Here is a 15,941-nt window from a genome sequence, read left to right as displayed (position 1 = left end):
CGGCAAGCAGCTTTGTGCGTAAATCCAGCCTGTTGATGACGTGCTAGGGTTCACTGACTGCGCCCACTTCAAGTATGGAAATGCACGGCTGGGCATCCCAGCTGTAATTGTGTCTTCCTAACTTCTACGCAGTCTTTGATCAAGAGGAAGAGGATGTGCAGTGCATGGCAAAGATAAAGGGCAGAAAATTAGGGTGACAGTGTGGTGCCACATGTAGTGGAAATCAGCAAAACTGTGGTCACTGGGCGATGGTTGGAAAGCATGGGAATTTCTCCCCGACTTGATGGCAGTGGCATTTCCACTGTTTAAATAAAAAGAGTGAAATGATAAATTTCTGCTCCTCATCTGGTGCAGAAGTTCCCCTAACTTATGGCACTCTTTGACATTGGTGTGCATTGTGTGTGCATGGCCGGTTTCTCTGTTTCGTTTACCACTTTCCTGGTGCATTGTGCATGCCACACACAGTACCCATATGAATGAATATGCAGTGTACAATAGAATTTTGATGATGCAATCATGCTTGATACAAATTTTGGGATGATGAGAACTCCCTACCCGAAGCATAGTGCATACAGTGTGTGAAAGTTTTTGTGTTGAAACACAGTCCTGCACCACTACAGATGCCACAACCACACATATGTGTATCAAGTACACATCACTGACATTGCAAATGCCACTGGCACAGCAGGTGCCAGGAGGGTGACGAAAAATAAATCCGACAAATTGTGGACAGATCTCAGTGAATGCACTTCCTGCATACGGATTTTGTTTGCTTTGCTGGAGGATACAAATTTAGGGTGACATGCTGTCAGATTTGTATCGTCGACATTCTACTGTGCTTCTTTTTGGTCGAGTTGTGAATGCTTAAATAGATCGACTGCAAAACTGTTCTGTGATGTGTTATTTGTCCCTGTCGCCAGAACTATTCAAATTGGTGGATATAAACTGCTTTGTGGCAGAGCGCTATCAAACTTGGTGGTTTAGTAAAAAAAAAAAAAAGAAACGTGCAACTAGCCCACTTTTCAGAAGTGTAGATTGAAGGGAACAAAATGCAGCGCTGTGTGTGTCTTCTTCCTCCGTCTTGGTACGCTACATTTTGTTCCCTTCAAGTAGCCCACCCTGCTCTTTCGTTATAAACCTCTACACTGGCCCTGTTTGCAGGCATACTGTTACCGCTACCGCTGTGCAGCGAGGAGCCAGAACACACCCGATACGAGTGCCTACAATGTGGGAATCCGCTGCGGTGCTGACAGGCCACCCCAGGATGCCATGCTCCACCGGGAAGAGCTGTGACAGCCTCCGTACATACCTGGAAGAGCAGCCTTGTGATCTGCTCCAAGACCTTACATGAATGTGCGTCAAGACTTGAGGTGGAGGTGGGGAAAGGCACCAACTAGAAGCACATGTGCACATCAAACTCTTGGGCTAAGAGTGACTTAACGAGGGAGGACATCTGAATATTCAGTACATATGCCTTTAACGTTTATGCTACTGTAAAACTAAGAGCGCATTCAACAGGCGAAGGCGGGCTAGTTAGTAGTTGACTATGGAATGCGTATTGCAATCGTGCGAAGTGACAAGGATGAAGAGAAGAAAGCCCTGTCTGCGTTGTCTTATGCTTTCTTCTCTTCGTCCCTGTCACTTTGCGCGGTTGCAATATGCATTCCATAGTCAACCGAGAGTGCACAGGATCAAATCAATAAGTAGTAAGCGTCCATTTTATATGTGACCAGGGCAGAGAAAAAAAAATTATCAATCGGTACATGGCTTGATTACACTCCATCCTGCTTATGTCTCTGAGTATTGGGCACAGTTGAACAACTTGCTGAGCCATACCGGGAAGGAAATTCGCTACATACCTCACAATGGAACAGCTAGTTCTTGCTGTTCTTTAGCCTTAATGTTGTATCATAGAATGGTGCCAAGAGCTTTCCTGCTGCACAGATCCAAGCGAGGCATCCAGGACAAATTGCAACTGCACTAGATCAGCTGTTTTTTGTTAGTGCTTAACTTATAGTGCACCAATCAAGGACAGAGAATGAGGCACCCACAATGATTTGAAATGTCTCACAAGTTATTATTCTGCTTAGGTGCCTTACCGTCGGCTGTCATCCGTTAATAGCTTTAGTTTTAAGTTCAGCATGTTGCATCTATGTGCCCAGCTCTCGTACACACTTGAAAGTGCAGTTTTACGCACTGTCCCCAAAGTTATTCTTGCCTTTATTTAGTTTCAATGCCTGTTTGTTTCTATGTAGTGTACCTAATGTTTTTTATTCTTGCTGGTTCCAGTCCAGCACAGGTAGGATGTCGTGCTCCACTGAAAAGTGAGAAGGCCCAGAAGTTTGGGCACACGCAATAATGGTACCTTTAAAGAGCCTGTTTTCTTGGTTGATCACAGATGCACATTGTGAAGAAACCATGCAAAAACCTTGGTTGTGCGCAAGTTGCTCTGACTTTAGATTTTAAACATTGTACGATAGCAGTAGTTTTGGCATGTCTCCTGCTCAGTGGCTACTTCTCACAAACCATAACTGATGCCCAGAGGCATGGCAGCCACATACATGCTGTGCAGTGGGCAGCCACGGGGCCAGCATAATTCATAATTCTTTTTTCTTCTGACCATTTTGTTGTTCATTTTGTGCATTTTCGATAATCGGAGTGCAGTATCCTATGCTTTGTTCAAAGGCAGACACATTGGCACATCACCAATGAATCACAATATATTGCTTGATCCTCTTAGCAAGCCCATGAGATGCATGAACATTTTCATGTAGTTTTTTTCTACCCACTCCTGTTGACACCACTGAGACACTGAGACAAGGGCCAGGCGTGAGCTGCAAACTGGTACCAACTCTCCTTTTCAAAGAGCTGGCACCTTTGAGCCTACAAATATGCAAATATGCAGATGAAATTGCTTGTAACTTGAGGAGATTTACTCTGGTGCTACTACTGCTTTTGTTTTCCACCAGTGTGTTCTGCAATCACAAAATAATCTGCATTGTCTACTTGGAGTGCAACTGGTGAGCTGTCATTTTACCTGTAGGTGGAAACAGATGCAAAGTGCCTTAGATACCACAAGGATATCAGCTGCTGCCTTTTTTTTTTTTTTTTGTAGTATACACAGTACTATTGCCTTCAGTGTTGCTGTTTCACTTCTGGTTTGAATTCATGCGTAAATGCACTAAAAAACACAAGGACACACAGAACAAGATTGCCCTAGTCCTGTTCTTTAGCACATTTTCCCATGGCTTCTGCAGATGATAACAAGCTAGCTCTATAACAACTCTTGTTAGTGGTTTCGACTGTGTTTAGTGTTTGAACAAAACGGGCACTGCACTGAGCGTATTGTGAACACTATGCTTACCTACTGTTCACCAATTTGAGTGTTATGGTGCCATGACATGTCGCCACGCAATCAGAGAGTGCACACCCAAGTCCCTGGTCTGCTCTGCCTTCTTGAAATAGACGACACATTCGTTTTTGCCCTCTAGATTGCAAGCCATGTTTTTATTTGCCATTCTGTGTTAACAGTAGGTCTGCGTAACTAGCAGAGAAATTTATCGCGTACTGCTGTTCTTGCATGCTTTATTCCAGCCCATTTGTAAATAAAGCTTGTTTTTTTTCACGCACAACACTTGTCAATATTTGCACTTGGCAGTTTACCTCATGAACTCAGCATGGTAACACATTTTAGAATGCGTCTGCATGTCACAACGCAAGCTTTCCATTGCTAAATTGACATATGTAATGCAGGTTCATGCGGTTTTCTTGCTGTCAGCATTACAAGGTGCTTGACTTCGACAATTAAAGGGGAAAGAGGCTTTCTGAGAGAAAAACCTGCAAGGTTATGCGTTTCTGTGTCGATTATCCACGCTAAGATCACAAAGGTTGAAGTTGAAAGTTTATTTTTGCATCAAAAATAAACAGGTCCATGAATATTTTCGCATATCCACCAGCTCAAGATTAATAAAATGGTGCTAGCTGTCTCTGTCGAAGTAGCCTCGATCATCATGGTAATTCTAGCAGTGCATATATGGACTTGTTCTATGGAACTTACTACGTATGGTACATACAAAGCCTTACTAATTTATTACAGCACAAATCACACACACACACACACACACACACACACACACACACACACACACACACAAACAAACAAATAAAAAGCTCCATTTCCGAAGGCACCAAAGCTTAAGCAATTTCTCTGCGACCATAGACGAAAATGCAGAAAGCGCAGGACGTTGAGTCCTCCCGGTGCAACGCAAGAATCGAGACCCAAGGTGTCGAAAATCATGCAACTTTCCCAACCAAGCTTGCCAACGCGCAGTCAGTAAACGGCCGCTCCGTACTCCAGCGTTGCGCATTGCACATGCCACCGTAGCTTCCGAGTAAACTCCGAGCATAGATTCAGGAGACACGAAAAAGAAACACCACCGGTAATGGGTACAAGCAGGCGCCCACTCGCGCTAGAGCGGCACGACAGTCCCATGCAGTCCCCACGAGTTCCTTCTGTGAGGCCCCCAACACGATTCCCTCCGCTCATAACTGCAGCAGCCGCCCAGCCGCAGCCAGAGCAGCCGCAGGGGGATCGGCTGGCAGCACCGTACGGTCACGTGACCCAAGGGCCATTTGGCTATTTGTGCGAGCTAAGATGGCCGTGGTCCCGGAGCAACCATACAACGGTTCGGTCCCACCTTTGGGACTGAACTCGCCGCCTGCAAGCTACGAACAAGACGACAGGGTTGCACTGTCGGGCGAGGTAGGCTGTTTGCACATATCTCTGCTCTGGCGAGCATCGGCAAGCGCGGAGCCCGGACGCAGCGCGTCGACCCAGCGAGCGCTTGATCGGCGACACACAGGGCGCCTTCGGAGGGCTCGCGTCCACGACTTGGGCCCGCTCGAACCGTGATCACCCGTGCACATAGGCGGCCCAAGTCGTCTCCGCACTTTGCCGGGCCTCTTCGGCGGCGAGCGCTGCATCCACGTCCGCCAGCGACGTGACAAAGGCAGCGACCACTGGAAGCGCGCATGTCACAGCCTTTCGTGCTGCCCGATGCTGTGCTGCCGTTGCTACTGCTGGAGCCCCGTGTGTTTTGGCGCATGGGCTTGCTACTGTGACTTTACACGGTGGTGCCGCGCACAACCGGGTGCACGGCCGGTTGGTGCGTTCCAGGCGTCTTGCGTCTGCACACTTGGAGGCTGATCGCTGCCTCCCCCCTTCGCTCCCCCTTCCACGATGATCATATCGTATCACTCGCGGAGGTAACTCGGCGAGCCGTCAAGATGAAGGGCCCCAATCAAACAGAGGGCTGGAACACCGAGACGAAGTCGGGCTTGCCAGGGGCTCTATGCAGCCGAGCGCAGACCGAAATGCCTTTGTCACGTATACTGTCTGCAAAGGTCCACAGACCGTGTTTGTGCGTGCGTTTGCGCTCGCCAGGCAGCCGGCTGCAGCGCAACGCGCAGCGAGGCGTTTGTTTACCAGCTAGCACCAGGAAATCTCCGCGTCTCGGCTGGGCCTCCACAGCCAGCTGAGCCTTCCGGCTGTTACGAGGTGCTCAAGGGGCCGAAGCCGCTGCTCGGCGCGCCTTCTGTGCGGGGCTTCTTGACCCTATGTGTGTCGGCCTTCGCCCAATTCCTCGATCTTGACCCTTATATTTCGTCTCGAGCATTGCAGTCGTTCTTTCGTATCCTGCGGGGATGATTATTTCTTTTTCTTTTTTTTTGGCTCCCCCGGTTCACCCATTGCTGCAGCCGAATTCCATCGCGCTTCTGGCGCTGCCACTTGCGCGCGCCCAGGACAGGCGACCTTGCGAGGCGCGGTGCTGTCACCCAAACGGCCGTCAGTTCAGGCATTTTTCTCTTTTGTCGGGCCAGTGGGTCTCGTTCTGAACCACTTGCTAGCAGCACCTCCCGAAAATTGTTAGTACCCTCGCACGTGCATTCTCGCGGTTCTTAAAATTGCTCTTCTCATGTTTTGCTGGCGATGCTGAGGCCAAGACCAGTGTGAAACTGTGCGCGTCCATTTGATTGGCAATGGCGCAATGTTTGCATCAGAGGCTGGTTACCTGCGTGTGTACCTTGCACACGTTCGTCACACCTTTTCAATGTCGCGCGTCAGTGCATTGTTCTTTCGCAGTGCCATAACGTTTGAATAGCGGCAAGTCGTTCACAATCGGAGCTTCCTTTCTCCAATATAACATTGGCGATCAGCAAGCCTGCACAAAATCCCCCCCCCCCCCCCCCCCCCCCCCCACACACACAGCAACCGATAGTGAACAGATATTAAACTTCTTTCAGCCAGCTCGTCAGGCTTGATTGTTTTGTTTCGGCGGCAACCGTTGTGGATTGAGTCGTGCAATGCAAGTTTTCATTAGAAGGATATGGACACTGGTGATTGTCTCCTGTTCATGTTAGCAGCTCCATCCCTTATTGCAATTGTTTGGTGGGTGGCCGCTGGGGTAAGGGTACCCTTGTGTATGAAGGCTAATGGCATATCAGTATAGTAGACTTGTGTCCATTTAGTATGCCCTTCCTGAAGCTGGCAGTAAAGAGCTGCCTGATATCATGCCTTGTATTTCTGCTCGTCCATCTGTGAAAAAATGCTCGAGCTGCTTGTCCTGACACTGCCCATTTCATGCTGTAGGTAGAGGGACCTTTGTCTCCACAGGTGTTTGCTTAGACCATGTCACGGATCAGGCAGTATTTCATTCTCTTTTGTATCTTATATGTTAGTCATGATGAAAATTTTAGCAGTTGAAAGACATGGACGGGTGCACTGTGAACAAGCGAGCGGCCCAGTTTCTGCTCAGAAAATTCCAGTGTGTCCATCTACTCTGCAGAGGATACTTTCAATGTTTCAGGCATATGATTTTTGTCAGGTTCCAATACCTCCACATCACGACTATGCTATGATTTCAGGTTCTTTATTTTGACCTGTTGCTGCTAGCTGAACTGATAATGTGCACAATAGAGGCCGTTTTAGGGATTTTGAAGATGCTGATTTATGAAAAAAAAGAAAGCAAATGCACATTTGTTCCGGACCTATACTGGCACTTACAGGAAGCTTGAGCATGCTTTGTAAACAGTTCTTTTTTGTGTTAATTTTGCACTCCTGGGTTAAAATTGGCCAGTCGCAAGGAGTTCGAACTATAAGCTCCAGCCATTTGCAAGACATTATATCTCAACAGTAGGCCAAGTTAAACGAAAAAGAAGTTGCACACATGTTAGTGTGTGCTGCAGTTGGACAAGTTTGCATCCCACCTCCCCATAGAAAAAATAAAAATGTTCTTTTAAAGCTTTGTTGGCTACATGCTTAATTTATTTTTCTTGGTTTGAATGTTTACTTTGCTGGTTAAGGTGGGATGGACATAATGAGCAAAAGCACTTGCTGCAGTGGCTCAGCGCTCAAGGAAAGTCGGTGCTGCAGGGATAGTTGGTACTGCGTAATGTAGCTGAAGTTAGACTAAGGCAAGAAGTGACTCATACAATGAAAAACAGTGCCTATCTTTCATTGGATGTGTCACTTGTCTTAGTCTAAGGTTTATCGCCAACTTCAGCTATGTTAAGTATACAATATTTACACAGCTGTATTCGACTCGATGTGGTTTAGATTCCATGTGCACTTTGTTTTGTTGTGGGGGTGTGGCATCCAATGAAAATACCCACATATTTGCACTTAGCACAAAGGAACAAGGATAGTAGTGTACCAACTAGCCCAGATCAGCAGTTTCCTGGTTAAAAAAAATTCGAGTGTCTCTCAGATGTCTCTTGAATGGTGACAGCATATATCCTTCCTCTCCTATCATTTGCCTCTCATCGTTTGCCTGTTATGGGCGTTCGTTGCAATGCTACATTTAATTATAATTGGTTTAAGTATCTGTCACACTTTCTCTGGCAAGTGGGAGTTTGGGCGGTACACCATATCGCTCCTGTTGCGTGGCATTCCTTGGCGTGCGTTCAAGTGTGGGATTGCAGATGGCAGGAACGCTAGACAAGAACTAATCTCGCGGAATATGACAGATCTCGTGCATGGGATTTTGTTCCATGAGCCTAGAAAGGCTTTCATCTTAACTCATATGTATTGTACTCACTGCATCCACTCCAGGCTAACATAGCACAACACGGTGGTCAGCTCTGGTCTCACTTTCTTCGCCTATTTAAAATTAAAATTTTTGCCAAAACATAAACTTCAGGCTTAGTTTTACTACCAGGCAATGTCCACAAGACTATGCCACTATTTTGGTCATCATTGCTGACATTGTTTTGGAAGTGATGCTCATTTGTTTTGAAGCACTTATGTTCAGTTGATTGATTCATGAACACACTGGATTCTTTCCATTTCTAGTTCTTGCCTTCTTGCATTATTCTTTCACTGTTGGCTACTTTTAGTCATGTGGCTTTCCATAGTTAAAATCGAAAAGAAGAAATGGGCATTATTGGCGTGTAGAAGAAAGGATAACCGCTAAGAGTAGCAAATTGGATCCAAGGGAAGAAAAGCGTAGCAGGGGGTGGCAGAGAGTTAGGCGGGCGGGTGAGGTTAAGAAGTTTGCTGGGGTCAAGTGGACGGAGTACTGAGGTACTAAAGGTAAGTTTAACCCCAGCATCAGCTACATATTATAACAGCCTGCGCTATCTGTAACTGATCTGCAAATATGTATTCATTAATGTAATGTAACTTCTATTTAGAACGTGCACGGTTTTTCATGGGGCTTTTCAGTGGACATTGAAGTATTTATTGGCATTTTACAATCTTTTAAAGTTGCTTTTTTATTTTTATGCATACTATTCTTTAAATGCAGGCTTTATTCTTTTCTGTATGAGCTCAATTATGTTTTTCAGCACATTAGATCCTTGAATGCTTTGGAAACAGAGCTTGGGTACGTTAATAGAAGTTTAAATCAGTACTGTGATAAGTTCATTGAGGCACTGGGGTGACAGTAGGAGCACAATTCTCTATTATAGTGCGCAGGGGCGAGAGGCACTTAGGAGCACAATTGCAAAGGCTCCTCTGCCTTTTACAGTGCTGCGCATATCTTGTGAGGCGAAGTATAGGCATCACACAGTCGAGAGGGTGGATGGAGGGCTTTCACACTAAAGCTACTTGGCAGTTGCCTGCTTAAAATGCACAAGTGTTACAATGTCATATCCAGGGCAGCAGCTGTAACCGCAAAAGCTGTGAACGCTAGTTATAGATTTTTTTTTTTTTATTTAGCTGCTCCTGGTCAAACTAGCAGGCTGATTTTTGTGTTAGTGCAGGACTGTCAGCAGTGATGGTGATTGACTAGAGGTCAGTGTCAAATAAAGACAGCGATCAAGTTTGGTGTGCAACTGTGGCTAAACCTTTACGGGCTCACTTGAGATTAGGTATCTCCAAAGCCCTTGACTTGGTAGCCACCTGAAACTGCCTACGTGATGTTGGGTGTTAGTGCTTTATATTACTAATTGAGGAATAATGCAAACATCTCTCAACTACTTCACTAAAACTATTTTCTCAATAGTTCACTGTTGGAACAGGAACTCCTGGTGCTGGCTATGTTCAAACCAGGCATTGTTTGCATCATTGTGCATGCACATGCAAGCAACTTTATGTGCACTTCTTTAACCAACACAACCACATTGTTCGAAAAAGCGCGTATAACACTGTATACATGAAATCTTGTAGCTGCAATATATACATTTATGCAGCATATACATATATATTTTTTTGTCTTTTACCAACTCCCCTCTGAAATGCCTGTGCAACCCTGAAGGTAAAAGCAAACTGATGAATACTGATTGACAGGAAGTGGCATGCCTCCGGCTTGCTTGTTTTGTGCTCCACGTTAATGTGCACTATCATTCCCCTTCAAGTGGAAGTTAGTTCCAAGGTCTCAAAGGATGGAAGCGTGTGCAAGTGCAGCTTTCGCAAATTAAGCATACAGGAATATTACTGAGATCACCAAGTGAGGTCATCTGGCAGTGCAGTTGTTGCTTACTTGTGGGAACTCTTTGTAGCATTGAAATCGGTTCACTCTGCATTGGTTGTGTCAGCGTCATAAAGCAGAAGGTATTGGATATGATAAAGAAGAATTGGAGGACAACCCCTCCTTTTTGAAAATCGAATGGGATTGAATACTACTTTTGTTAACGCCACTATGGAACCACCTCTACCCTGACCAGTGTTGTGCAGAGGTGCGCCTTGATGCTGCTCACGTCGTGTTTTCATGGTGCAGGTATGCACAGCCGTCATTGTTTTCATGTGCTTGTTTGCATTCAATTTTATATCTTTGTGTCCTTGTGTCAAGGTCTATTGTCCTTTGTGGTTTTCATGTTAACATAGGCTCAGTGACCTGGGAGTGACATGTGTTTGCAGCAACTAGTGAATAAACTCTGAAGCATACGTTGGACAACGTCGAAGCTTCGGCTGTCTTACAATGCCAGCAAACAGCTGCTATAGTAAAACTGACAGTGGGAAAAGTGCTTTAACGTACACGAGGACAGTTGGTGCAAGCCTTTCAGGCTCACAGCACTTGGCACTGTCATGGGAAGTTTGCATGTTGTCTTCAAATGTTGTATTGCAGGGGAGTTATAGCTGAAACGAATTGTGCGGTTGGTTAGCATTTGACCACACACTGCACATGGCATTTTTGATGCTGAGGCCACTACCAGTGTTTAGTGAGGTGCCCCTGCTCTTACTGTTTTGGCCAGTTCTGTGGGGAGCAGTGGAATCTACGCTGAATTAAGTTTTTAATCAAAATGTGTCTTGGCATGGCTTGCAGTGGAGTACGAATTTTGCTGAAGGTCAAGCACTTGAGGTATTGCTTTGCTAGCTTACATGGTGTCTGTGTGGGTCAGTCAGTCGTTGTCAACATTTGATAGAGCCCACAAAGGCAACACAGCAGCGAAGGGGATGATGGTATGCACAAAGATGCCGCTCTAAGAGGGCCGCCCTCTGGTGTGCCGTTTGCTCGACCTTCATGTGGTGCCCTCTTTTTCATGCCAGAATTGGGATGCAACTGAGCTATGTGCAACCTCTCGGGTGATTTTATGCCATTTCGCTTCCCATTTATCATGCATCTAGGGAGGGATTCTAACCAATGATGTTGCTGGGCGAGTTGGTTATTCATTGTCAGTAGTTATGCTAAAACTCTAAGAGAATATTTTTGCAAATATCGGCGCGTGAGGACATTTGTACAAAACAAGAATTGGGCAAAACAAGCTTTAACATGCCAGTTGGTATGAATCTAACAGCACCCCGTCTACTTCTTGTGTTTCTGCGTCTTTCGCTGGTTCAATAGGTTATATTATGAAGGAAGCTGTAGTTGTCAAAAAGCACAATGCTGATTTTGGCATGCAGTATGGAATGGGCATATATTAACACATGCCTAAAACTATCTTTTGTTAATGACGGTAATGTTGAAAAAGTGCCACGTTGCTAAGTAGGGAAGAAAGCTTTTTGAGGTATGGTCTTGAGATTGGGCCCATCAACACAATTTTATGAACCTGCCTGAACTATGTTGCACGGTCTTGGAGACCAAGTATGAACATTTTGAATTTTGTAAATTAAAGAACTGCGTCACAGTGCTGAAGTTCTCATCCTGTTGACAATGACCACGCCAACACTGTGTGATGCATCGTTATGGGCCCTGCTTTTGGAACAGACTTTAAGAAGATAGTTGCAGCATACTAATGCTAATTCGAAAAGGTATTCGGAAACTCGGGAACATATTTTATTCATTCAGAATAATTTTCTGTGCGCACTATCCGATACTTTCGACAAATTGCATACAAGGTTGTTCGATTTGCTATGGAAATGTTAGAAAAGCACCGCGGCCAAATAGTTGTCTTGCTTGGATATTTTATATTGGTTGCATCTTATAGGTTCAAGAAGGTTAAATGGTTTTGGTTCCTGCAATCGCAACACTTGCCATCTTACTTGCCTCAGTGAGTTTTTATGCCATAACTGAACTAGAGATGTTTGTTCTCAGCTCAGATTGGATATCAGGTAGTCATAAATAGTCATGGCTGTTGCTTGTGACTGTCATAAACGTAGGATGTTTTTTTTGTTGTTTTTTTTAGCATGAAATGTCCATACTCATCCCTTTCTCCTTCGGCCTGTTTCTTCTGCAGTTGAGGAACATTCGCAGCATGATTCGCCTAACGAAAGAAAACCTGGAAGCTCTTAATGCCAAGTTCTCGGCCTACCAGCACCCCCCATCAATGTACATACTGGTGAGCCAACTTTTCCGACCATTTGTGGACACAGTTCTTGACAGTTCTTAGTAACTCTGTTGTCACATGTAGCAAGTTAATACATTGTGCTGGTAAAATATCAGATGCATTTGTATTTTCAATAGGTATCTGATTGAAATTCAGGATTTCTTTTCTCTTTTCTCCAAACTTTCTCCATTGGGGTTATTGTTTGAGTATAGTGGAGCAGGACTTTTTGACGGGTTAGTTGGTACATGATCTTGATTCTTATAGCGCTGACGAAACACCACAGGAAGAAAGACACAAAAGGACAGAAGCGCATCTTCCAACTTTATTTTTTCCAACTTTAATTAAAGTTGGAAGATGCGCTTCTGTCCTTTTGTGTCTTTCTTCCTGTGGTGTTTCGTCAGCGCTATAAGAATCAAGTATAGTGGAGGGCTGCAGTTTGGCTCTGACTATGGCAGAGTGATGTCAGTGGCAGTCGACTATGCATGCTGTCTCCCTCACAGTGGGGCAGCTTACCTAGTCTGGTGTGTGTGGTTTTCGTATTCTTTCCTTTACCTTTAGCTGTCTTCAGGCATGCAGTTGCTACAAGATTGTATGTGTAGTCTTCAGAGGACAACCGCTTCCTTAACTGCTGAGCAGCATTGCTTCATGTGCGTTGATAATCATGCCTGCAGTCCTTGACCCTGGGAGACTTCAGCATGATGTTGTTCTTGAGATAAGTGGTGGTAGTATATCTGACGGCGTGTTGTCTCTGTGGCCACGCAGGAGTACCAGGACCTGACGGGGCGCCTGAATGAGTTCCAGATGCGGGAGCAGACCTTGCTGGATCGCATCTGCACCATGAACGGCAACTGTTCACCCGACCATGGGGACACCGACACTGAGGATGCCTCAAGACCCACCCCGCTGGCAGCGCAGGCCGCCGTAGGTGAGTGTGGCTGCTATGCAGGCAGCACAAGGTCATCAGTGTACTTCATGCTGTGGTGTGGCTAATCTGTTTTCCTCCCGATTCTTACAGGGGATGCAAAGGAAGTGCCAAAATCTCCCATGAAGTCAGTTGTACGGGCATTCCTACCTAACCAGCAGCGAACAACCGTAAGCATGGCCCTGCTTGTCACAAAAAAGGCAAACCAGAAAAATGTTTGGTTATCATGGCTGTGCAACGGTACTCTGCTCAGTGACACAAATTTGCATGTGGGTGTAAATAACTTGCAGGGGACGGCAGAAAGTTAGAGGGGCAAATGAGGTTAAGAACACAGGGGTCAAGTGCATGCAGCTAGCACAGGACAGGGTTAATTGTAGAAATATGGGAGAGGCCTCTGCCCTGTAGTGGGTATAGTCAGGCTGATGATGATGTAAATAACTTGACTTTTAAAGGTCTTAATCGTAATGCTGTAATATCAAATGTTTCAGGTAGGCAGTGTTAAGCTGCATAATGCGAATACCAGGTGCTTCAAAGTTTATTATCATTAATGGGCCCCAACTTTTTCTTGTGGAAAATGTTAAAATTCATAGATTTAGAATCTTAGAGACATTTGTCAGAGGCATCAAATAACGCTTCAGTAAATATAGACCTTGCATTATAGTCAGAACCAAGGGGGGAGCAGAGTGTTATTTCAGTTTGTCTCTTTCGGAGCTTTTCAATGTAGTCAACAGGGAACTATTGCCAAAGTGCAGTTGTGAATGGAGGATTTTGTGCGTGGAGAGAGACACATGGTGTGTGCCCTTTTTTCAACGATGGCAGGTTCAAGTGCGGCCTGGCCAGACAGTGATGGAGGCACTGTCTAAGGCGATGAAGCGGCGGAAGCTCACCACCGAGATGTGTGTCGTGTTCAAGTGCAGCACCAGGTGAGGCAATCTCCAGAGGCGATGGGAAGAAGAAAAAGTTTTCTAGAAGGTCACTCAGCACTTGCTTCTACTATCTATCCTCCAGAAACCCAAGCAGCAGCAGAACAGAATGCATTCGTAAAATAGATTTCAGGGACATTATGGGAAAGCTCTCCAGAGAAACCCGCCTCTGTCCGCTGGAAAAATTTTATGTGTGAGGGGCTTTGGATTAGAGTAAACACATTTAGCATATTGAAGCCATCAAAACTAGCATTGAGGATAAATCCGACTGTGGTGCATCAGCACTCTTATTGAGTGCAGGTCCCAAGGGTGTTCTGCTCCACACAGTGACACAAATCGTTTTCACACTTTGCGTCGTGGGTTTGAACCCAGTTGTGGGATTATTTTTAAATTCAAACATTAAGTGGGTCTTTTCCTGCCTGACAAATAACAGCATTCCTCTAGAGTCACAAAAGGGGCATTTACTAAGAAAGTTGTGAGTTGTTTTCTTTCAGCAGCCGCTTTTGCGTGTACCTGGTATTGCCTAAAGCTGCCTCGTCCTGTGTTCTGCAGAGCGGTCGTGGACTGGAATGAGGATGTAAGCAACCTGGAAGATGACGACATCCAGGTGGAGATCAAAGAGAAGTTCCCTGTAACCACAAGCATCTCACACAACTTCGTAAGTTGATCCAGCAACACGCCTGATGTGAATGCATCTCTTAGCGATGGGGCCCATTGTCGTGTTTCATCCTTGGAAGCCTGGGAGCTGAATGCATGTATTTTGAAAAATGCATTGCCTTGGCCTCTGCCCAGAATCTTGAATGTGGCATCAGCAGTGTGACAGTCATCTTTGCCGAAAAAAGAGCTTTTGCTTTGCCATTATTTTACGAGAAAGGCAGCTTCATGACAGAACAAAGCGCTTGAGCCGCAGCACCGATACGGTCCCACATACAACACATTTCATTCATTTGATCCTTAAAGGTCCACGGAAACAGCCCCCAAGAAACCACTGATAAACGTGTTCAGTGTGTAGAACACATCCTTTTGAGCATTAACGGAAAGTATAACTCCTTGGAACAAAGCCAGCGATTTATTATTAATTTTTAAAAACAGCGTTTTTTGAAATTCGCGGGCAGAGAGAATGTCGCTTGGCGGTGTCGCATGGAACTATTTCCTAGTCCCGTGACGTCACGGGTCGGTTGACTGGCAAGGCTTGCTAGAAGCTGCCATTCGCTGCGGTCACTGCAACCATGACGTCACGGACACACTTCCGGTAGCTGCGAAAGTCGTCTGCTCGTGCGCTGCTCGAACTCTGTGCGGGCTGTTACACAGCTCACCGCCCTTATCGGTTAGGTGGCCATTGCCCATTAAATGCAACAACCGAAGCGACGCAGGGATCGGCAGAACGAAGCTACATTTACAAATATCTTATTTATATAACGTGGTTTCAGGAGTATCGGAGTGTCGTCCGACGAGGCGTCAACAGCACGGTCAAGCACCGCACGATGGCAGCACCTCCTCGACCGCCGTAAACACCGCCGCTGTGGCCCCTCCTCCCGCATACCGTTCGCGAACGGTATGCGGGAGGAGGGGCCACAGCGGCGGTGTTTACGGCGGTCGAGGAGGTGCTGCCATCGTGCGGTGCTTGACCGTGCTGTTTTGTGAAGCAGACCCGCTCGTACGTTTCGCGCACTCGGGCGCCGACGAGTAGCTTCCGTCAACAGACGCCGTCATAACCTCGGTTAACGATGCCAACCGAAGTCGTCAAGCTCGGTTTGCGGTAACCGCGGTTAGTGGTGCAACCATGGTTTGGTCCGCCGTGTAACATAGGATAACCACGGGTTCGCGGTTACACTAACCGTCGCTGCGCGAACTGGTGAACTCCTCAGGCGTGTGCGAGCGAGGACGGGTTG

At 46.0% G+C, this 15,941-nt stretch overlaps 2 protein-coding genes across 4 annotated transcripts in view; both read left to right on the top strand.

Annotated features, from left to right (window-relative positions):
• Window positions 1–2,046, top strand: part of LOC146170923 (formylglycine-generating enzyme) — a 51,358-nt gene extending 49,312 nt beyond the window's left edge. Inside the window, exon 9 of the mRNA XM_084586666.1 lies at window positions 1,162–2,046. Coding sequence (XP_084442792.1) covers window positions 1,162–1,293 — 132 coding nt within the window. The 3' untranslated portion in view covers window positions 1,294–2,046. The remainder of the gene's footprint in view (window positions 1–1,161) is intronic.
• Window positions 2,047–4,587: 2,541 nt separating this feature from the next.
• Raf (serine/threonine kinase raf oncogene) overlaps window positions 4,588–15,941 on the top strand; it is a 105,240-nt gene continuing 93,886 nt past the window's right edge. For 2 of the 3 annotated variants that reach the window (XM_084586673.1, XM_084586671.1), the window contains exons 1-6: window positions 4,589–4,762; window positions 12,115–12,216; window positions 12,967–13,129; window positions 13,220–13,296; window positions 13,946–14,049; window positions 14,602–14,707. In XM_084586673.1, coding sequence (XP_084442799.1) covers window positions 4,655–4,762; window positions 12,115–12,216; window positions 12,967–13,129; window positions 13,220–13,296; window positions 13,946–14,049; window positions 14,602–14,707 — 660 coding nt within the window. In that variant the 5' untranslated portion in view covers window positions 4,589–4,654. Of the gene's footprint in view, window positions 4,763–12,114; window positions 12,217–12,966; window positions 13,130–13,219; window positions 13,297–13,945; window positions 14,050–14,601; window positions 14,708–15,941 lie in introns of all 3 variants that reach the window. The other variant, XM_084586672.1, reaches the window with a different exon arrangement.

Source organism: Amblyomma maculatum, unplaced genomic scaffold, assembly GCF_055883805.1.
Source record: "Amblyomma maculatum isolate TAMU_Amacu unplaced genomic scaffold, ASM5588380v1 scaffold_27, whole genome shotgun sequence".
NCBI lineage: Eukaryota > Metazoa > Arthropoda > Arachnida > Ixodida > Ixodidae > Amblyomma > Amblyomma maculatum.
The sequence above is the reverse complement of the archived record's forward strand: the minus strand, read 5'-3'. Positions and strand labels throughout refer to the sequence as shown.